Source organism: Phodopus roborovskii, unplaced genomic scaffold (genome assembly GCF_943737965.1).
Source record: "Phodopus roborovskii unplaced genomic scaffold, PHOROB, whole genome shotgun sequence".
Classification (NCBI taxonomy): domain Eukaryota; kingdom Metazoa; phylum Chordata; class Mammalia; order Rodentia; family Cricetidae; genus Phodopus; species Phodopus roborovskii.
The window spans coordinates 16,512,927-16,537,518 of NW_026126469.1; the positions used below are offsets into that span (position 1 = coordinate 16,512,927).

General features: G+C 41.4%; 1 protein-coding gene across 3 annotated transcripts in view; it reads right to left on the bottom strand.

Annotated features, from left to right (window-relative positions):
* Positions 1 to 24,592, bottom strand: part of Acap2 (ArfGAP with coiled-coil, ankyrin repeat and PH domains 2) — a 115,135-nt gene that overhangs the window by 48,972 nt on the left and 41,571 nt on the right. For all 3 annotated transcript variants that reach the window (XM_051191307.1, XM_051191309.1, XM_051191308.1), the window contains exons 2-6: positions 22,391 to 22,448; positions 16,104 to 16,223; positions 15,272 to 15,325; positions 6,242 to 6,300; positions 3,827 to 4,010 (exon numbers count right to left, since the gene is read on the bottom strand). In XM_051191307.1, the coding sequence (XP_051047264.1) occupies positions 3,827 to 4,010; positions 6,242 to 6,300; positions 15,272 to 15,325; positions 16,104 to 16,223; positions 22,391 to 22,448 (475 nt within the window). The remainder of the gene's footprint in view (positions 1 to 3,826; positions 4,011 to 6,241; positions 6,301 to 15,271; positions 15,326 to 16,103; positions 16,224 to 22,390; positions 22,449 to 24,592) is intronic.

The following is a 24,592-nucleotide window of genomic DNA, read 5'->3' on the forward strand; positions in this document are numbered from 1 at the left end:
CTGCAATGTCATTGAGCCATATTAATGCTTGAGCACATGATGTGTCCATCTTCCTCCTCATCTACTCGAAGATAAGGCTCAACCACAGCCTCAGTGCCAGTCATCACCATTTACCACTTTCTATCTTTTCTGAACTGCCTCTGTTTCCCCTCTTGGCCCCATGTGTGCGGCTTCTTCTCCACACAGGTACCACACGGACTTTGCTAATATAAATAAAGTCACATTACCTCAGTGGTAAGTCCTGAAGCCTCCTACCATGTTCCACAAAGGCCACTGTGCTGAGGCTCCCGCCACCCTCTCCAGCCCAGTCCTCTGTTACTCTGCCCTCTCTGTGCACCTGCCAGACCCATCACTGTCCCACAGGTGCTTTGGCACTGGCTGACCTGCCTCCATTTCAGGATGCTCTGCCCTTGTGACTTATAAGGGGCCATTTCTTACTAATCCAGGCTTCAACCACATACTATCGTCTTACACAGGTATAACTCATTACCTGACTTACTATCCAACATATCAGTCCTACTTACCGTTAACATTTATAACTACTTTTATTTGTTTTGTTTTTGTTTTTTATTTGGCTTTTTAGACAGGATCTCATCATATAGTTCTGGCTATCCTGGAACTCACTCTGTAGAGCAGGCTGGCCTCGAACTCACAGAGATCCTCCTGCCTCTGCCTCCTGAGTACTTACTTTGTGTTTTCTTACTATAGGTAAGGAAGTACAAACTCCATGAGATTAGGACCTTCTTCCCAGTTCTAGTCCTCAAGCAGGACACAGTGAGCATATGTTTAACATGTATATAACATAAATATATGCTAAAGGGAAGGATTTAAGTATTTTAATTATGAACGACTTACTGAAATGCAGCAAATCATGAAATTTTTCAGGGGTAGGGTTGAAGCTCAGTTGGCAAAGCCCTGGATTAAATCCCCTGGACTGCCCAACCCGGGGTCAGGGTGCATGCCTATAATCCCTGGGAATAGAGGCAGGAGGACTGTGAGTTCAAAGTTACCTTTGGCTACATAGTGAGTTGGGGGGAGGGTGCTTTAACAATTCTAGAAATTCCTAACAAATATTTTTGTCTGTTTTATTTTAAACCAGCTTATTTAAATAAAACATTGATCCAAGAGAGGCCCTTAATTCTTTGTTAACATTGCCAAAAGAATACAGAACATCTTCCAAATGTCTTCTCGGTCAGTTTAATAAGGGAATTGTAAAACACAGTCTTAAAAACAAAAACGCACCAAGAAAGCTCTAAATCTAACTTCCTTCCTTCTCACTGGTTTCTTCTGCAAGTGTGCTTCACAGCCCACTCAGCTCTGAGGAGGACATGGGCCCCAGATGCCAAGCGCAGGCTGAGTGGAAGCCGGGAGGCTCCCCATTCAGATTCTCCCAGTACCAAGCGCAGGCTGAGGGGAAGCGGGGAGGCTCCCCATTCAGATTCTCCCAATACCAAGCGCAGGCTGAGGGGAGTCCCTGTTCACTCAGGCTTCTGCTCTGCTTCTGCCTTTCCCTCTCTCTCTCTCTAGTTGGGACAAAAATTCAAACTCAAGGAAAAAAGCAAATTCAAATATTTAAAGGAGCTAAAATACTTTACATTTTGGGGTATTTTTACCTATTCTCCAAAACAGCTACTCTGGCCACAAAATAAAATAACCCAAGAATTCTTATGAGAGCTATCAAATAAATTCACAGTTAGAAGGGAGTGAGCGAGCATGAAGGCTAATGTAGTACCATCAGATGAACTCAAAGGAAATACACAATTATTATGTTTCAGTTTGAAAATAATGGATATTTTGGCCAAAGCCCGAGTGGTGATTTGAAAGAAGGTGGCCCTTAAAGGGAGTGACAATTTAGGAGGATTCAGGAGGTGTGGCCTTGGTGGAGCAGATGTGGTCTCACTGGAGGAAGTGCGTCACTGTGGAGGTGGGCTTTGAGTTCTCCTAAACACTCCAGCCACGCCCAGTGGGACAGACCACACCTTGCTGCCTGAGAGTCAAGACCTAAGAACGTTCAGCTCCTTCTCTAGCATCATGCTGCCTTGCTTCCCGCCACGACCATAATGGACTAAACCTCTGAACTGTACGCGAGCTACCACAATTAAGTGTTTTCCTTTATAAGAATTGCCATGGTCATGGTGTCTTTTCACAGCAATAGATATCCTAATTAAGACAGCCCATTACATACAAAATTCATAGTTACATCATTCACTCTTTTAAAAAAAAAACAAAAGTCGTATGGCACCTATTTTCCAACCACTGAGACAGAAGCTATCTAGGACTACAGGCCTCAGTTGATAAATTCTGGCCACACAAGCATGAGGACCCAAGTTCCACCCCCAGAGCCATGTAAAAAAATCCGGGAGCATCAGCACATGCTCACAATCTCTACCCTGGGGTAGTGGAAGGGGCAGAGGCCTGGGACTGAGCAACCTAGCTTAGTTCCAGGCCAATGAGAGGCTAGTAAGAGAGAAACATCTTCATGACACCCAAGTTTGCCCTCTGACCTCCATATATGTGTGTGTGTGCGTGCACATACACATACACATATATACACAAACATACACATATATACACAAAAAACAAAATTATAACAATAATCTAGAAATAGAAAACACATGTAGAGGCCAGAGAGATGTTCAGTTGGTAAAGTACTGGCCTTGCACACACAACAACAGTGTTCAGTCCCTAGACCCCACATAAAAATGCCAGGCATGGTAGTAAGTATCCATAATCCCAAAGGATCCAGATGCTCACAGGACAGCCAGGCTAGCCTAATTGGTGAGCTCCAGGTCAATGAAGGACTGGCTGAAAGGAGGTGGATAGTATTCCCGAGGATGACATCTGAAGTGGTCATTTGTCTCCATGAGTACACATGCACACCAAGAGATAAATAAATCCACATTTCCAGTCTCCCCAGTGGTGCCCAGTGGAACCAGCACCGCCCCATGGCCCTACTACTGCCATTCACCTCCACAGGGGCTCATCTCCTCAAAGGGAGTTCACCTGCAAAAGCAGCCAATGAATTCCAGAAACCTTTGGCAGTTTGTGAAGCTGGTGCCACCAAGAACATACAGGTCATGTGTTGCTCAGAGGCAAAGGGAAGCAACTGCTTCACCCACAAAAGCATTTCTCACAGTGGAGTTCCTGAGAAGTTGTTGTTTGGGGTTTATGTTTAAAAGCATTCATAAATTTTTTGAAAAGGGGTGAGGGAACTGGGATTGACATTAAAAGAAAACTTGTTTCTAATTTAAATTTTATAAAAAAGTTTTCAAAAACTTTCAAAAACAGTAAAAACTAACACTATTTCAGCCTGGTAGTCAAATATCAATTAAACTAAAATAGAAACACTGCAGAATAAACAGGTGTAGGATACTATAACTAAGTAAAAAGGAGAAAGAAGTCAGAACCGAAGGCATCTATATTCATACATGTGTGTGCACAAAAACATATGTCAGAACCAAAGGCACCTATATTCACTTACTGTGTGCACAGGTATGTAAACAGATGAAAGTTTTCTGTAAAATGTCATGTTTCCCACTGGAGGTAACAATGTATAACTATAACCAGGCATTCCAAAGACTAAGGCAAGAAGGTATCAAGTTGAGGCCAGCCCAGGCTACACAGTGAATTTGAGGCCAGCCTGGGCTAAATAGTGGGTTTGAGTGAGCTACCTCAAAGAAACATTAAATTTCAAAGTTTAAAATAGTGTTTTAATTTTAAGTTCAAAGGAAAAGCATTCTTTACTCATTGTCCTAGTACAATCACTGCAAGGAGCCTGACACCTAACTGCTACTGAAAGACGTGAGGCAAGACCGACCAACCATACCTGAAGGACGTAGTCAAGGGCTATGTGCCGGAAGCACTTCCTCGTGGCCGTGAGAATGTTCGTGGCCTCTTCAACTTCATGCTGTTTGTTTCTTTGAACTTGGGCGTTTTTTACTAATGCATTTTCCTTTTCTTCACTGACTTTTTCAAATTGTTTCTTGGCATCTTTGAATTTTCTAAGATCTCTAAAAAATAAAACTTTAATGAAACTTTCTCCAAAATCCTGGCCCAAAAAAAAAAAAAAAAAACATAACATAATGCTATTGCTCCTTCCCTTCCTTTCCTCAGACATTAGTAGTCACCAGCTTCCCCAGATCCTGGTTGTCACCATCCTGACATGCCTGGACCAGGGAAACCAGGGAAACTCAGGTCTGGGACTTCCGTGACTCAGGGACATTTATACAGACTTCCAGTCTGCACCTTAATCCAGTACTCAGAGCTGAGAGCTCAAAAGTTTCAGATTTGGGCCATTTTTGGTCTATGGGTACTCATCATTCTGTGTATACAGATGGTCAATGAGTGAGCTAATGTTATTTGTTATTTTAATCTGTATGATTCAAATGGAAATGATAATGATTGATGCAAGAAAACAGAAAGATAATTTTTCTAAAGATAAATTACAAACATGCACATGTCTTAACCATGATACTGTTTTCTAAACATCAGTGCAAAATTTACTATAGATAATATATATAGGAATGCAGACTTGAATGGCTTTTCCCAAAGATTAAAATTCATTTATCTTCCAGATAAATCCTAAGAATCTTGGAAATATTTTAAGCCATCCTTTTGATTTTAAGAAACAATTCTCATAAGCGCACAACTCTGGGGGACTATGGAAGGAGGACTGTTGGCTCTAGGCCTGCCTGGGCTACAGAGCAAGAGTCTGTTTCAAAACACCAAAACAAGGAAGCAGAAGAAAACACACAAAGAATAAAAATAAAAAATCTGTGTGTGTGCGTGTGTGTGCGCGCGCGCATGATTTTGCTTTTTTGAGACAGGGTTTCTCTGTATTGCTTTGGAGCCTGTCCTGGAATTAGCTCTGTAGAGCAGGCTGGCCTCGAACTCACACAGATCCACCTGCCTCTGCCTCCAGAGTGCTAGGATCAAAGGCTTGGGCCACCAACGCCCAGCTTAAAATAAAAAGTCTTTAAACACACATGTACACAAATTTATAAAGGCTCACGACATGCCATGTAACAGTCTGAAAAGGTGAAGCCCCTGATCCTTAGTGACCTCAGGTAAATACATAATTCCTCTCTGCTGCTACTACTACTACTAGGACACTGACAAAGTAAGTTGGGACAAATGGCTTTTAATTTTAATACATATGACTAAGAAAGACTGTATAACTGATTTTAAACATTCCACAAGTTAGACTGGCTGAGTGTTAAAGCATTCTGAAGCAATCTGAAAAACAGATCTGTGAGGGGCCGGAGAGATGGCTCAGTGGTTAAAAGCACTGGCTGCTCTTCCAAATGACCTGGGTTCAATTCCTAGCACTCACAACTGTTTGTAACTCCAGTTCCAGGAGACCTGACACCCTCATACAGACATAAGCAAAACCCCAATGTACAGTAAATAAATAAATCTTTAAAAGAAAAAAACAAAAACAGCAGAGCTGTGAGACATCTTTGTAGGATAGTTCTAACCTTCCGGCTAGGGCTATAGATCAGCAGAGCCCTTGCCGAACATCTAAGGTGGGGTGGCACTCACAGCATGTCTAAAAATCCCAAGCCAAAACTACTCGAAACAGCAGTACTGTTTTGACACTTTCGTATATTATAGCCTTACTTATCTTTAATACTGTATCAGAATTAACTGACATTTATAAATTCTCCACTGGAAATCATAAAAGGAAAACTAAATTACTAATGTGGAAAAAAAAAGTTTTCCTTAACTTGGAAAGTTTGGACTTTCTTTTTACTTCTACTTCAATTTTATTTCATATGTAAACATGATAAATCTCTTCCAAAGGGTCATATGTAACAATATATCATTTCTGTACCTCATTCTCGATTAGTATCTTCTCTTCAAAGAAAAAAAAACACAGTGAGATGAGACGACCTAGCTTCAACTACAATAAGTATTTCAACCACTGTTGGGACTTTTTATCTACATTTAGAAAATTTTCTGGACTTAACCAGAAGAGCTATTTAAACATATGTTCAAGGTGAATCTGATTCCCTTATAAACTGGAAGGGAGGAAGGGAGGGGGGAAGGAGGGAGGGAGGGAATAAGAAAGGAAGGAGAAACACATTACAGAAAGCAAACAAGCCAGTATTTTCAGAAATTTGAGCCCTATAATTTTTTCTCTTTTAGCATCTTTAGCCACACCCCCCAGGCTACCACACCCACCCATCCCCAGCAGCCAGCGGTTGGCTATTTTCTGCCCTCTTCACCACAGCTGACTTACTCTTTAACAAAGTTCTGAAGCTGTGCCTTAATTGATCTCTGAGTTTGGTCGAACAGGATCTAGAAAATAAAACACAGCATTAAATGTCAGAAAGGAAAGGAAACATACATGCCACAGCACCTCACCAATCCTAATAACACCTTATTTCTTATTGAAGACTGTGAAAGGCAATGATGAAAGAAACTGAAGCCAATTTTAAGCCAAATTCTACCAGACTCAAAAATAACTTGCTTCTCTTCACTACTGAAAAGAAATATGGTGGAAAAAACAAAACAAACAAACAAAAACAATTTCCTTAATTCTACTTTAAATTTGGAAGGCAACCCAGCAGTAGCATAACTTTCTCTTTCTCCAACCCAGCCAAAAGCAGGCTCAGCCCTGCGTGACACCCAGAGAGAGTTTTTCACTGGGGAAGACTTGGGAACATAGACAATGGATGTATTGAATTCCAGTGAGCATTACACAGTCTTCTGGGTCAAAGGACAGCTGTGATTAGAAAGAACAAAAATCTCAGTCCCCAGAGCAGCATTTTGTCCAGGTGTTATGATGCCCATACTCAACACTGATGGGGCTTCACTACAGAAATTCCAAGTACATTCATAAATTTCAGAATTACTTCAAATTTCGAGTTTGAAACGTATGAGAATTGGGGGGTTGGGGGAGAGAACAACACACAAAACAGCAACAACAACAACAAAAATCTTGTGTTTAGCCAGGTGGTGGTGGTGTACACCTTTAATCCCAGCACTGGAGAGGCAGAGGCAGACGGATCTCTTATGAGTTCAAGGCCAGCCTGATCTACAGAGTGAGTTGACAGGACAGGCTCCAAAGCTACAGAGAAACCCTGTCTTGGAAAAAGTAATAATAATAAAACATATATACATATATATATATATATATACACAAACACATACATACATACATACATACATACATACATACATACATACATACACACTTAACTATATGGCTCAGGCTGTCCTGGAACTCACCATATATATTCCAGACTGGCCTCCAAGTCAGAGGCTGCAGTCTCTGCCTCCCAAGTGCTGAGATGAAAAGTGTATGCCACCACATGGGGCACTTTTTCTTTTTCTTTCCTGGGATAGATCTGACGCCCATGCTGGCCTCTAAGTGGATTGTAACACTCTGCCCCTCCGGGTCAACAAAGCAGCTATGACTAAAGGGGCACACTACTTCACCTGGAACATCCACAAATTCTTTGGTGATCCTTGCTTCAAAAGCAGACCTGAAATCTTTTCTCCTCTACTGGGAGCTGTCACTTGCTTCTTCCAAACAGGGACCGGGTCATGAAGACGCCGATGTTTCCTTTGCCCTAGCTCTCGGGTCACATTTGGAGAGTAACAGACTCTGTGTCATAAGGACACTCCTGCGGTCCTGCAAAGATGGTCCTCGGTGAAGAACGTGGGCCTTCCACTGGCTAAGAAGTACATGGATCCCACCAGCCTCATGAGGACTTCAAAGGACTAAAACCCCAGCTTTGGCAGCATCTGGTCAAAGACATCAAGCCAGAGCCACCCAGTGGACCTCTCCCAAACTCCTAACTCAGAAAACTATGAGGTAATAAATAGAGCTTTGGTATCTTAAGCCTCTAAGTTTGGGGTTAATTGCAATACGGCAACAGAAAACATAGTCATCAACAAATGAGTGAATATACAATTGATAAAATACTCATATGATGCAATGTTACTGAGCAATAACAAGAAATCAACTATTATACATATAATATGACTGTGTCTCAAAATAATTAAGAGTAAAAATTACTAGAACACCCCAAAACAAACAGACTACTTATGGTAGACTATAGACCAGTAACTGACCAGGAGCAAGGAGACTGAGAAAGAGAGAAGGATCACAGAGAAGCAAAATATTTCAAAGCTTACCAAAATGTGTAATTATGCAATATATATACTATTCTACAGTGATGCTGTAAAAAGCATTCCAAAGGGGGGGAAATATATTTCAAAATTTAACATATCATCCACATCCTCCAAAACACTGCATTCCCAAAATAAAAACTGATATGCATTTGATAACAAGAGAATTATTTTAAGGAACTCATTAATCTCACTTGTTTGCATCTTTCTGATAAAGACCTCACTATGTAGTCCAGGGTGGTTGGAGAGTCAGTTTGTTGCCCAGGCTGCCTTCAAGTAGTCTTCCTGACTCAGCCTCCCCTTACAGCCATGCACAATCACATGCTGGTGTTACAGGCTTTCACCATTGCACGTGGCTAACCTATGCGTTTGCATTTTATCCTTTACTGTGAAGATGAGACTGCTGATGCTTGGGCCACAGAATAAAAGTGGTTTCCTATTTGCCGATGTCAAGACACACAGCTACCTAGTGACAAACTTTTTCAGTGCTGTACTGTGTACAGAGCTGCCTAGATTAGCCAACCAGAGTCTTATCTCAGCTCCTGGTCACTAACCCACACCTTGCTAAGGCATACATTTCTTCTCGGATGCTAAAGGTAAACAGCTGCAATAGTCACCAAGAGAAAGCTAAGGCTCACTTCCATTTCTAGAAATGTAATGCCATTGCTGCAAGCAGCCATGAATTACAAACACCCAACAAAATGTCACATTATCTTATTAAACTACAGAAAATAACATAGGACTTAAAAATCAGCGCTCACACTCATGTATTTCCTACTTGTGTCTGGGCCCCGTTAGAACGGCATTCTCTCTGCTGTGCTCAAGAAAGGGTAAAAGTTGAGGAGCACATCACGGATGGCAGACAATCACTTCACAAAGTCACTGGGAAAAACTAAGAGGGAAATCTATAGACAGCGTTAAGACCTGCCACCCATTCTTGCCAGTTCCTTAGGAATCACTGACCCTGAAACTAAGTGTTCTGAAGTCTTTATAATTCATATTATCCAGGGACCACACCACTCCTACCTGATGACTATAGGACACAAAATCATTATTGCCCTTTCCAGAATCGACAGTAAGGGACACGGTAATGGCTTTTGACCCTGTAGGGTCACTGAAACTTTTGTGCAATCTCAATAGGCCTGTAATAAAAAGAGCTAAAATAAATCAAGAAGACTCTTTTGTAATCCTTGAGTTACATTCCTTGTTCATTTCTGTTACTATTGTGACAAAATAACTGACAAAACCAAGTTAAAGAAAGAAGAATTTATTCCACCAACATCACGGCATTCGGGAAGGCGTGACAGTGAGAGGAAGGGCCATGAGACAGCTTGTCACACTGCATCTCCAGGCAGGAAGCACAGAAACAGCAACTGTGGTGCTCAGCTCCCTTCCTCCTTTGCCCTTTGTATCACTCCTGGACCCCGGTCCACGGCTGCTGCCACCTACGTTCAAGTGGAGCTTCAGTCTTAACTAAACGCCTTTACAGACACACCCAAAGGCGTGCCTCCAATGTGACTCTTGCTCTGGTCACGCCGATCATGAGGAGTAGCCTGACACCCAAACACATCACTTTTAATCAAAACATTCACCCCTGGCTGCCTAAGGTTCATGGCCATCTCATGGTGCAAAATGAATTCCAAAGTCCCCTCAGACTTAGTTCCAACACTATTCAAAAGCCTAATTTCTCTCTTAAGACTCAAAGCATGTCTTAACTGTGAGACAAAAAAAAATAATAAATAACTACTTCCAATATGTGATGAGACTAAGTAAGTATTCTCACTCTAAATGGAGAAATGGGGTCAGATCAAAATCCAGTTGGGGAAACAAAATCCTGCAGCTACAGATACAATGGGCTCTTGGCATCTTTTGGGGTCTAATGGCCTTGGACAGCCCTGCTCCTCCAGTTCTCTTAAATTAGCGCCACTTGGGTCCCTGCAGCATTTTTCTAGTGACATTCCAGGACCCTGGCATCCCCAACATCCTAGGGTCTCCACGTAACTTAGATTTCACTCACAAAACTACCTCCTTGCATAGAAGCCAACCTTGCTTCTGCGTTTTCTAGAAGCTTGTAGGACTCCATGACCCTTTATTCTTAGGTTTTGCATGCCAGCAAAATCAAGCATCAGGTGGACAATGCTAGCAAACTCTGCTAATAGCTCAAGATGTGGTCTGGCCCCTCCTCTCACAGCTGGACCTCTCTGTACCTTGGTGGCTGAACCTAGGAACACTAACACTTCCCTAGAGGGTTGTTTTCAAGCAGGGAAACCCTTCACAGGTATTCTCAGTGTCTTTCTCCTTTTCACATGCTATAGGGAGTCTTTAATGGTAGGGTCTTGCCCGTGAGGCTCTTCATCTACTGTCCCTGTACAAAATGTCACCTCTATAACAATCACTGGGCTTTCTCTACACCCTGCTTAGCCAGTACTTTAAATTGCTACACTCCTCACCCAACTATATGGTTTTTCATACCTTTCCATTCTATCTGTGCCCTCTCTCGCTGTAAACGTGGACTCGAGGAGTGAGTAGGAGCCATGGCTCAGCCTGAATGCTGTGCTGTCTTGAAACATCCTCCTCCAATCCAGTTCGTCCACTGCTCCTTGAGTCAATCTCGCCCTAGTTCTCAGGACATGGGCAGAGTGGACTCACATTGCTTTCCAGAATACAACATAAAGGGCTTCTAGCTCAATTCCCAAGAATCCTTGATACCCTCTGAAATCTCACTAGGTCTTTAATGTCCACATCTGTCAGTATTCTGAATGGTCCATTAAGCTCTGCTTGCATGGCTTCTCTAGCCTGAAGTTCTAAATGCTCCCCCATCCCTCCTGCAAACCAGTTCTAAAGCCTACCAAACACATGATCAGGTTTATCAAAGCAACAGTCCCACTTCATAGTACCAGTTTCTGTATTAGTGACTTTTCTCATCACTGAGACTAAGGTGACATTGAGGGAAGGAAGGGTTTATGCTCTGCTCATGGTGGGAGGTAGGGCAACGGCAATGGTGGCATGGGTGTGAGGCACATCTGTGGTCAGAAAGCACAGCAGGACAAATGCTGGTGCCCAAGCTGCTCTGTCTTCATTCAGTCCAGAACCTCGACCCATGGGAATGGGAGCACTTACACTTGGGTGTGTCTTCCCTCCTTGGTTAAATCCAAATGTCTTCACAGACTTCCCAGAACACTATCTCCAAGTTGACTCAAAATCCAATCAATTGACAACGAAAATTCACTAGTACTAGTTCCAACAGGTAACAAACGCTTGAATTTGTTCCGCTTTTTCTACTTCTTCTGCCCATGCTAATCTGTGTCTACAGACCTTTCCTCCCTCTTCAGGCAATGGTTCTCTACTGGGTTATATATTAAAATCAAATAGTTAACATCTGAGGGCTAGGCATGATGGCACACATCTGAAATTCCAGCATTTGAGAGGCTAAGACAGAAAGGTCCTGAGTTCTAAGCCAGTCTGATCTGGCTGAGAGTGCAACACCAACTAAGTGATTCTGCAGAATCACTGCCCAGCATTCAGGAGCAGGCCTATGGCCAGCAGTGAGCACGAGGCAGAAGCAGGAAGACCACAAATGGAAGGCAGCCTGGGTACACAGTGAGCTCTGAGCTAGCCTGGACTATCTAAGACCCTGTCAGGAAGGAAAGGGAAAGGGAAATTAAAGAGGAAAGGAAAGGAAGGAGTGAAGGGAGGAGGGGAGAAGAGGGAAGATATTAAAGGGAAAGTTGGAGAGCAGAAAGGATCAAAATCTACATTTACTAAAATCTCCAGGTAGCTTGTTTCTACAGTCACACTGAATTGAAGATTAGGACAACCAGGGGTGCTTTACAGGACAGACAGACAGACAGACAGACAGACAGACAGACAGACAGACAGACAGACCAGTCACACAGTTCTGGGTTCCTAGTCCTCACTACCAAAGATTCCAACCTTAATTAGGCCTATTTGCAACCTGACTTCACTAAGAACAATTTACCAAAGGCAGCTAAATGACTAAATGATGTCCACCAACACACAAAGTAGCCTCATTGATGGGCTCCCAGAATTAGACAAAAATTAAGGGGCCCACAAGAGCAGACATCATAACACTTCCTCTGTAAAGGGCTATACAAGAGTGCTTTAATCCCATGAGGTATGCACTGACTGTTACAATTATTCCACCTTGTCATAAAGATAAAATTAAAACAAACAAACAAACAAAAAAATGAGTAAAGCTGTGTTCCAATGAAATTTGACCTGAAAATAAGTAACAAATAAATGCAAGGAACTAGATTTGGCCTGTGAGCCACAGCGAGCTCTAAGAGTGGCTTTCTAACTGACTCTGGCTTCTCTGATAACACAAATGTAGAGTTGGGGCCCAGACTCTGTAGGTCCAGAAGTTTGCAGGTGATGCTGGCCACTATTGCTGGGCCAGGGACCACTATTTAAGGGCAGGGTCTCTGGTCTCTGACGTAGATACAAACTCAGACACTGTGCCTGCATGCACAAGACTGCACAGGTACAAGCCCGATGGGGTCCCAGTGCTAAGAGGAAGAAGTGAACATGAACTCTCATCTCTAACCAAGAAGCTAGCTCCAGCCAGTGGAAGTAGTGTACACTTTTAATCCCAGCACTTGGGAGGCTGAGGCAGGCAGATCTTTGAGTTCAAGGCCAGAGCAAGCTCCAGAACAGCCAGAGCTACATATAGAAACCCCATCTTGAAAAAAACATAAAACAAAAAACTGATATAAACAAATGAAAACCAATTTACTACAAACATACAGAAATGTCACACATTAGGTGTTTAAGGCTGTGATAAACAGTTTCACATACAGAGGCTACCAACAACTCTTCCATGCCTGCAAAAGCATGTCACTGTACAACCAAGAGTTAAGACTTTATTCTCTCTATCTTGGATTTGACCTGACTGTTAATCTTGCTTTGATCAAAAGATTGCAGCAGAAGAGGAAGCAATGTGACTTTTAGACCTTGGTCTCAAGAAATAAGAGAGAGATGCTAGACAGCCACCCAACACCAGCCAGTCTTTGTACCAGACATGCTGACTTCTCTAGCCACAGATGAGCCACTCAGCCAGAACCAAGAGCAGAGGCTCGCTGGCCACTTCACATCCTGCCCAATAAACAAGAGTGTGTCTATTTCTAAGATGCCAAGCACCAGGAGTGGTGGTCAAATGCCGTAAGATAGTGTCAGCCCCACAAATGATATTGATGGTTAAGTTTTATAAAAATCTTAAAAGCTGTAAGCCACTTGACACAGTTTGAGTTTCCAGCTGCTGAGTTTTATTTTGATGCTAACAGAGTTAAGAAAGAAATTTTTCCTTTGGCAAAGGTATATTCCTTCATCTCTTCCTGTTTCCATTTTGAATTTTTTTAGTCACAACTCACTACCACTGCTTGTCATTATTTCTCACATTTTTTTCTAACAGTGACAGTGTACACTGCTGAATCCTCGGCATCATTGCCCTGTGCTAGATAATTCTATTGCGGTAAATTGATCATCATGGCAGTTGTCACTTCTTGGTATTTTTACCTGGCTTATGATGATAGCTAGCCCAAACAATTACTGATAAAATTTCATTCTTTCTTATTTTTAGTTATTGAAAAAATTACATACGCAAAAGAAACTAAATATACATTAAATCTTATTAGGAAGACTATAGGTTTATAGTCTCAAAATCTTTTTGAAAATTCCACTTCATAGTCATACATGCAAGTAATACTAGAATCACAGAAGTGAACTAATATTTTGTTTTCTTTATGAAATAACTTTTTATATTTCAATATATTTACAACATCTTAACATAGAACTGTATGCACATACATATAAACACTATTACCAACTTCTGGACCTTATGGCATACATTACTGCATTTCATAATTCATTTCATAATGTATTTCATAAAACCTGCTAAGCAGGTCTATCTACACCACACTGAACAACTTTTCATTAATTACACCCACAAGACAAATACAGTAGTTCAAAATTATCTCCCCTAACCTATATCTTTTTATCTCAAAAATTATTAAATAACTCAATGGTGACAAATGACTCATATAATACTTCAACTCCAAGTGACTATTTCATACCAAAAATATGTATAGGTAAAGAGATACATCTATAGGTATGTATGCTCTAAGCTTCTGCAACATAAGATAAGTGGTTAAAATCACTGGCTGAGCTTCCAGAGGACCCTGGTTTAACACCCATCACCCACATGGCAGCTCACAACTGTCTGTAACACCAGTTCCAGAGGTTCTGACACCTTTACACCAATGAACATAAAGTTAAATAAATTTAAAAAACAAAGAAACAAGATCCTTCCATGAAACTGGAACAGTAGAATGAGCAACCACTTATGTGATTACCAAATAGGAGCTAAAGTCAAAATACCTCCTAGGACTGCAGAAATTATACTATGAAATTAGACTACTATGTCAGAATCTGTTCAGGGGCTGGAAGATGGCTCAGTGGTTAAGAGCACTGGCTCCCTCTCCAGAGGACTCAGATTTGATTCCCAGCATCCACACAGTGGATTATGACCACCTATATATAGCTCCAGTTCCAGGGGACCTGATGCCTTCTTCTGACCTCTGCAGGTACCAGGTATGCACATGTATGTAAACAAAACACTCACACAGATAAAATACAAATAAAAATAGATGCACCTTTTTTTAAGGCAGAGTTACACATGCTAATTTTGAAATAGCTAACTACCAACTAATAGATATAGATGATATAGATATAACTCCAGCGACAATAAGAGCAACCCAACTCCCTCCAAAACAAACTACACAGAACTCAAACTGGACAAATAATTTGAATGGGGATTATGATATTAAATTTATTATGGGGAAGTATCATTTTCTTCAGTGGTATAGCCACTGGTAAACTGTACATGCTCCAGTAAATAACCATGGCTCATACAAGCAATGCTCATTAAACTCAGTGAGGAAAAGACTGGAAATAAAGAAAGCAAGCTCACTTTCCCTCTTCCCAACATACACACATATGGTGTTTGTATTCCCACCCCAATACAAAGCCCAATCAAGTCACCAGATTAGTCATCCCACAAAAGACTGCCACTCAGGGGTGTCAACAGTCATGGCATCACCTATTGACTGATACTCACTGTGTGAAAATTTATCATTTCTTGAAGACTGTCAGAAAACTTGGTCAAACTTGTCTGTAAGGAAGAAACCAAAGGAAAAGCAAGTCACTTAAGAGCTACTAAAGTAAGTCACAAAAATATTACTTAGCATTTCTGACAGAAAAATCCAATTATCCTGTAAACAATAACATTTACTTCAAAGGACAATCATAAGGGCTCACCGGACATGTCCTGCAGAGGTCATGTCTACCACAAGTCTACATGTCGTAACATGTTAAGGCCCAGAAATACCAAAGAATTAGTACTGCTCCCATCCACAACATGTATAATCCAGAAGGTTTGATAGCATCAATAGTGTGCCCCTGTAAGCAACTATGGATCTAATCATTGTCAAAACATAACTGTTTCTTCACGATTTAGTTTTCATCATGAAAGGAACATCAGTAGCACTATATAGAGTACAGCAAGAGATACAGGCTAGCCCAGGACCACAGGCTAGCCAGAAGCTATACAGCTCCAAGTAGACAATTGGGTCCTGTTCTGAGTAGGCCAATATCAACTACCGGTGACCTGTTTCTGCTCTTGACCACTGGCCCCTTTAGCTCACCTACCTGAATGAAAACTTGAATGGAGTGAAGCAAGGTTAAGAGCAGTGATGCTAAATATGCACACAATAAATCAAACTTTAATATATAACTACCTTCAAAAGCAGAATTGTTGAACATTGCTGCAAGGAATGGCAGCCCTTCTACTCTGGTTAAGTTCATTATGACCACTACTAGGTAGGTTTATGCATAATCATATGACATTCTGTTACACTCAACACTTTATCTGCAATTTTAGTGATACCAACCTCAACTACAGCGTCATTGCTAGAATACTGTGCCAGATCTCGAATCCCATTCATGAATTGTTTATTTGCAAGACAAAAGGCTTTGCCAGTATCAATCATTGCAATACAAAGCTTCACTAGCTGAAAAAGAAGAAAGACAAGGTCACAAGGGAAATGACTGTACACGTGCCCTAGTGGGCCAAGTGTTAGCAGTTGCTAGGTGAGCTAGCCTACTCAGTATAAATCTTATTTCATCAAAAACTAGGGAGTATTTTAAGAAATTTTCCTTTGCCTTAGATTATTCCTGTTAAACTCACAGGAATAATTATAACAAAAAGTCAACCATTAGGACCCAGAGGTTCTGTGATAGCCTACGTATCATCTCTTTTTATCACGTCAATTTCAAATCCATAATTTAAGCCCATAAGGATTTATTAAATCCTCCTAGAAGAGAGGCTGGGAATGGAGCTCAATGGTAAAGCAATTGCATCATACGTGAAAAGCCCTGAGTTCAGTTCCTGGTTCATGACCATGTGCTCGCGCGTGTGTACATGTACACACATGCACACACACACACATACACACACACATACACACACACACAATGCCCTAGAAGAAAGAGAAGGGTAAATGGGCAGCAATGTGATGACAGTATAAATAAACTATTTAGCTGTCATGCACTGGAGTAAAGGTGCATAAACCGGTATTGTAAGTTGGCCATGCTGCTCAGTTATCGCCCCATCAGAGCAGATGTATGAAATGATTAATCAGCCTCTCCTGGAAACTACTAGAAAAAGAAGTATTTCTCCAGTGCCTTGTTAGGCATTGATTACAGACTCAGGACTGAGCCTGCATCACCGTGCCTGCCTGCCTGCCTGCCTGCCTGCCTGCCTGCCTGCCTGCCTGCCTGCCTGCCTGCCTGCCTCCCTCCCTCCCTCCCTCCCTGTGTCTTCAATGCGATTCATCAAGATGACATATGGGTGTGAGATATACACGCAATATATTAAAATATACAGACAAAGACAGTGCTGGGTTATGGCTGAACTGTAGCGGTTTCCTAGCATGCAACAGGCTCATATTCAATCCCTGGCACCAAAAACAAAGACAGACAGTCCTACAACAGGTGACAGATTAACAGCATCCAAAACATATTGAGAAAAAAAAATTAGATTTTTTTTTAAAGTACTAATGTTTCACTAAAATACATGTATATTCTTTTGCATGCTCAGAAATTTTCTTCAAGAACTCTTAAGAAACTAGGCTGGAGCACTCCTCTAGCAAAGGGATCAGAAGGTGAGCAACTTTCACTAGGTACATTTCTTCTGCCTTTGAATTTTGTTCTCTGTAGGTAATGTTACTTAACAAATTAAATATCAAAAATAAATAGCAGGATGAAAACAGGATTTCAGCTCAATTTATTTAAGTTCAAATCCTAATGCCATCTAATTGGATCTAGGTGACCTTAGCCTTAAAAAACTAGCATGCCTACCTATATAATCATAACAACAGTGGTACTAACTTACAGGGATACTGCTATCAAGAAACACCACACAAAAAAGCCTCAGCAAAGCGACCACAGGTGTGTGGAAAATGCTCAGGAGAGGGTCTGTTTTCTTGTGAGCAAGCTTCCTCACAGCCTCTTGCTTCTGTTTTCCTTTAAATGAAACAAAGAGAAGACAGAGAAGGGAAAGGAGACTAAATGCTCAGGATTAACTGGGGATAAGATGACAGTCCTCCAATGACACAGTAGAAGCAACTCTCCCTCACCGAGTCGGGACAGCAAGTCATCCACAACTATGCTCAGGGTTCAAATAGAAACTTTAAAAGCGCTAAGGAGTGATGAGAATTCATGCAGTCCCCAGAGTCCAAAGGTCTGGGGTCCCAGATGCCTCGAGCCTTAACATTTAATGATGAAGTGGGTGAGAAAATGATGGCCAGATTTCCAGGCTAGACAACGGCTCTCAGTGACATCTTCTGAATGAGTCTGTGCTCTATGGCCACCACTGGGAGCAAACTGCCTGCCAGGCACATGGTAGGACATTTTCTAACAAAGGTACACTGAGAAGTCTGCAAAATTCCATACAATGGACCAGTCTTTTGTTTGTGAAATGTATATAAAAGGTTTCACACCCAGGCCACCTAAAAGAACATCAAAAAGTCTACACAGGGACTAAGCCATATAGCTGTGGGGTGTACAGGAAGTCACTCATCGGTGCCCAACATAAAGAAACCCAAAAGGGTTCACAGCAATGAAAGACTGATTGCATGCCACATGTGTGACAAAGCCGTCAAACACGAGTCTCACCTCAAAGCCCATGACAGGTGACAACAAGAAAAAGCCTTTTGTGTGTGGCTGTTGCGCAAAGGCATTTGCCAAGAGGCATGAGAAGAATACGCACAGTAAAAGGAAGTGGTCCCCAATGGAGCCATCCAGAGTGAGCTGAACCAGGTGCAGGAAGCAGCAATGGCCCCCGAAAGAGAGCAGCCACTGGAGAAGCTCACCTGTGGCTGTGGCCGGTCAGGAACACTTGTCCAGGAAGCAGGGTACTGAGGTTGTAGAGATTGCACTCACAGAATACCTGCAACCACTTTCGTGACAACCAGCAGAGTGCTGTGCTGGCTGGACCTAAGGCAGTGCTCAGGTTAGGTGTCCTTAAAACTTCTCAGGGCAATTCCGTTCCTAAATTCTCACTAGCTTCAGGCCCTTTCAGGGCCCAGTATTAATGCTACCAGTAAGACCCCTGCCCTTCTTTCTCATGTTTTTTTATTTGAAAACTCCCGTGTCCAGCTTGCAGCAAGCAACCTGTCGAAGTCTTAATTCCTCTATGCTTGCCAAGCTTGTGAGTGCCCGGCACAGAGTAATTGAACAAAGTGGTTTCCCAGTCTTCTCAACGTACGTGACTTATAGTCACAACAGCATTTTAGTAACTGAATAAAAGTACTTCATTTAGAAGCAGAAAATGATGGTGGTGGACAACCAACAATACTGTTGGAGCTTTTGTATTTGGTCTGCCTGAAATATATCACAGTTTTTCACTGTTTCTGAGAACACATGATGAAGGCTTGGCTGGAATGGCTCTTCATCACTATGATCAGCCCTGAACCCACCTCACAGGCTGCAGGTCACTTGTACTGTAGGATTGGAGGAACAAGGATGCTGGGGGGTAAGGGATGAGGTCCGAGAGTCATCTCTTGTGCAGTGTTGCCTCTCACCACCAGCAGGCATTTATGGGGTGGACCAGCGTTAGGGGAGAAGACAGGCTCTCGGTCTCAGATACAAGGGTCTCACAGGTGTAAAATTCCAAAGATTTCCTATGTCAAAACTCTTACTGATTTCAAAATTAGTTGGTATTTAGGAACAAAATTAAGACAAGAAACAGAAATGTCTGCCCACGCAGACCCGCAAGCTTTGGGGATGTTCCATACCATATAACTCACACACAGAGAATATGCAATGTGTGTACTTAGATCATCAAAAACCCTTTGGTGTATAAACAGCAGTATTGGTCTCAATGATTCCAGGAGAAAGAGAACAGCACTTTTTTGTTTGGAGGTGGGGAACGACACTGGACTAAATACCTTTCATTGATAAGCATCAGACTTTTAAGCAATATTAAAAGTTTTGAACCAAATGTTTACAAGACATGTTTATTTCACCACTGTTTACAGTTTTAAATAGGTGATTGCCTTTTTACAGTTTTAAATAGGTGATTGCCTTTTTGTAGTTAAAAGTCAATTAAAAGCTTTATTTCAGATGTGGTTGTACCAACTGTTCTTTTAATGGTGTTCTTAGGGATACATTGAAATGTCAACAAGTGTTAGGATTATATCTTGTAAGCAGTAGTGAACTCTGTAGGTACTAGTGAGTTCTTTTAGGATTTACATACTAATATAAAATACCACCTTTAACATTCTAGTTTGGTTCTTAAGAGTTCTCTTTTTTAAAACATATTAATTTCATATAATTAAAAGAATCTAGGCCAGCCAGTCGATTTGGGCAAATGGTTTTAATCCCAGCACTTGGGAGGCAGAGGCAGGCAGATCTCTGTGAGTTCAAGGCCAGCCTGGTCTACGGAGCAGATTATAGGACAGCCAAAGCTACACAAAGAAACCCTGTCTTAAAAAAAAAAAAAAAAAAAAAAAAAAAAAATCTATCTAAGCCATCACAAATAATCAGGATAGACGACCAGAGATGCAAAGGACCTAACACAGAGTGGTACTGAGGCTGAGAACCAAAGAGATGGAGACATCAGACAGTGGGATATCAGCACTCTAGAGCTCAGAGATTAAAGACAAATGGTGAGACAGAGACCATGGCAACAGACATATGTGACAGAATTAGCACACAGTCCCCATCACAGGAGAGTGGCTGCTGACACGCAGAGCCACACTGTAGCAGCCCGAGAGGAACGGCTGACCTGGCCATGTAGAAAGGGCAGAGATTTTGGCTATTAAAGGGCAGTGATGGATAAAAATATAACTGAGTAATGAAAAGCTAAAAAGAGAGCTTTTAACCTAAGGCATAAATATCAACTTGGTCTAAAATGTCAAGCTGGTAACCTAACTTGTTCATCCAACAACTTTTCACTGAAGGACTACTGTGTCATAGGCATGTATTTGCCGGTTGATAGGAGCACAAACAACTCATTGCCTAATGCATAAGTAATCTCTCTCTCTCCCTTCCTCCCTCCTTCTCTCCCTCCTTTTCCCTCCCTTTCCCTCCCCCTCCCTTATGTTTAGCTGAGGATAAACCCATCTTTGCAGCACTGTAGTGAAGCTCAAAAATAAGTAAACACAGGGCTTTGTGCCCAGTAAGGGCAAGGCCAGCACAGCAGAGTTTCTTTTCTTTCTTTGCCGTTTAAGACTGTCCACATATCCCAGGAGCTGTTTGTTGCTAAACTTGTTTATTTAGGATTTACCATGTTGGGGCTGAAGGGGTGGCTCGGCAGTTAAGAGCACTGGCAGAGCCTGAGTTCAATTCCCAGCACCCACATGGCAGCTCACAGACTTCTGTAACTCCATATCCAGGGGCTACAACTTCCTCTTCTTGCCTCCATGGGTACTAGGCACACAAATGATGCACAGACAAAAGTGCTGTTAAAACGTCCATACACATATGAAACAAAACAAAAATAAAAAGCATTCACCAGGCATGCCCAAGAGCCATGCTAAGCACTTGAACTATGGTAAAGCAGCTCATGTCATTCTTAAAATACCTCTGAGAGACAGACAGATACTCTTACTTTCCCTGGTTTGGAAAATTAGAAGCCAAGGCCCAGAAACGCTGAGGAGTTTGCCCAAAACTACAAAACTTACAATTACATGATAGAGCCTTGTGCAAATCTAGGCAGCTCCAGGCTCTGTGCTCTCAAGCTCAAGGCTCTGCTACAAAATGAAAATTGTAATATTGTAGTAGTTTAAGTGAAAGGGCATTCAAGAAATGATACAAGAAAAAAAAGGCCCTAAAAATTGAAGTGAGATTTAAAGGGATCTATGTCACAGGCAGGTACCAAGCACACCAAAGAAAAGATGCAGGATGCAGCAGATGTAGAGATCAGATCTAGATGGCAACTGTGAGACCCTGAGATGTTGCAAACACCGCAACACCTTGCAGAATGGATAACTGGGCCCATGAATGCCACCACTCTGGAAGCACTACTCACAAGACAGAATGCAACTACTGGTAGCATACAATGTATGCAAATGAACATCAATAAAAAATAAATAAACATAATATATACAAAATAAATATGAACAAAGTCACCAAGCAAGTTTAGTTTGTCTCTGGTCCGATTTACAATGATACCATAAGCAGAATTTATCCTGCACAGTGTCAGTAACAACAGAGAAGATGAGAATCAGCATATGTTTACCCTTATGTAACATATAATTGCCTAACTATTAAGTATTCTAAGCATTTCTAGAATTAGCTTAAAAAATTGAATGAACACTTTAAATTGTACTTGTATTTGAACCTGCGCACACCTAAATGTACAACAAGGATCACTAGGTTATATATAAAATCCATTAAGTATCAAAAATGGTAAATGAGATCTTTTGGTGGAGAGGACAGAAACCAACTTCTAATGATATATAGGAAGCTCTGTGACTTTTGCAGTCAGATGTGGACCCAACCCTTGTTCTGACAATTAACTGAACAGGCAAGCTGCTGTCTTCATTCCCTCGTGTGTCAAATCAGTATGACAGCACCTACTCGCACAGCTTCCGCAACTGAAACCAACCAACTCCTACTTCGGGCACTAAATGTTCACTGTGGATAGTAAAAATTAATGTTTTCCAAAGTTTACCTTATCAAGTTTTAGTTCCAGCTCTGCCACGTCGCCCTCTACTTCTTCCAAAGCAGCCCTAGGAAAATTGAAAATAAAGTAAGTTAGTTCACTTCTTTAAAGGCATACTTCACTCATGAAAAAATAATTTCTCACTCTAAGTGAAGACACAGGTATGAATAGTTAAAAATTACCCTTTATGTAAATGTAATGACCATGCAATGCCACAAATGATAGTTTAAGCTAACAATGGAATACATTAGGACAACTTGTTTTAACATTTATTTTAATTACTTGTAATTATGGGTGTCTGCATGTGGTTATGCACAAGTACACAGGGTCCACAGACGCCCGAGGTGTCAGATGCCCTGAAGCTGGAGTTGAGACAGTTGAGGTTTCTGATGCCATGTGGGGAAACGAACCAAGGTCCTCCAAAAGAAAACCAGGTGGTCCTCATGCCAAGCCATCATGACATCCCCAAGCTAATTTACTTTTAATCACTAATACAACTCAAATTAATAACAGTATTCTGAACTGTTTTGTGTGGTTTTTAAAATAAATTGAGAGTATGTAAGCAAGACACCAAAAAATATAGAAAGGATATTAGTCAAATAAAATCTTTCAAAAGCCTAATTTCAAAAAAACACAGTAAAACATTTTAATATTTGAGACTTAACTGACTCTGATTTGTAGACAGCAAAGTATAAGAAACCAAAGAGCAAGGCACTAACAACCAAAGGGGCTTTTTACTACGAGAAATAACTCATAAAGACAATTTTTCTCCTGTCAATATAATTTTAATGTAGAAAAATCAGCAAAAGTTAGGTCATACAAAAAGAAGTAAACAGTAAGCCAGACGCTCTTAACCACAAAGCGAAAGAAACTGAAGCCACCACAAGGCACGCTCCAACAGTGCAAATGCTTAAAATAAAACGGCTGCAATTAAAACATTTAAAGGGTAAGAGTTCATACTAAAAATGGTATGTAATAAAACAAGTTACATATGCTCTCTGTGTGTGCTGACAATGGGATCCAAACTCTCAGGCATGCCAAGCAGACATTTGACCACAGAGCTCCAACCATATCCCCATACCATTTTCCATGTTCATTCACCTACTTAATGTCCTAGCCATTTTCCAATAGTTATTTTTAAGAACTATGAAAAATTTGTTTTAATTGGATAGTAATGGGAGACTACTTTCCTATTCTCAAGCAACGGACCAAACAAAAGACGGCAGGATATAAACTCTATTTCCTATTTCCATAAATACCTTGGGTGACCTTTGAATAAATACTTTATCAGCTGCATCTAAGGACACACATTTCCAAAGCTTTTAAGTCTCAAAAATGTAAAAGAACTGTAAGTTATTCAGTAAGCATGTGCCATTATAAATGAGATCTTCTTGCATATGCTTCAAGAACACAGAAGGCGGCAAACATGGCACAGAAGCCAGAATACTTGTTCCTGGCCAACAGCTCGCCACTGTCTTCAAACTACACTCTGTTCCCTCAGCCTCAAAACATAATCCTCACCCCTTCACCTATACAGCATTTCAACTCACGTCACACCTGAAAGCAAACAAATGTATCTCTATAAGGAAACTGTAATTGACTGAAAACTAAGATGCCCAATAATCAGAAAAATCTAGGCATAAGATGGTGTCTTCTCCTTAGGTAGGGGAACAAGTTCCTAGATGAGGCTGCAATGCATGCTGGGAATCCCAGCACTCAGGAAGCTCAGGTGGGAGGATGGCTTGAGCCTGGTGGGAGTTCTAAGACAGCCTGGCTAACACCCTCATCTCAGAATCAATAAACAAATGAAGTTCATCTTACTGATGGGAAATAAGTGCATGAAGTCAAATTATTTCAAAATAATGTAAACCCCCCCCCCCAAAAAAAAAACTGTTGACACACAAGAGAAATTATCTGTGAGCAGATCTGCCAGTCTGAACTATAATGCCAAAGAATCCGGACTGGAGAACAGGCATGGTAAAGAAGGATTTGACTCTAAGTACACCCCTGGGTTAGTTCAGCATTTCAACCATGGTACATTTTATTCAGAGAACAACTCCTCAAAAGCAGCTTCCTTTGGGACTTGTCCCATCAGTGGCTCAGGCTGAACCTCCGGCACACGGTGCACGTCTGCCACTACCCACTGACAGTCAGAGCTGTCCCTGCAGTGCAGACTCAGATCTGTGGCGTCCAGGAGTCCAGGACTCTGAC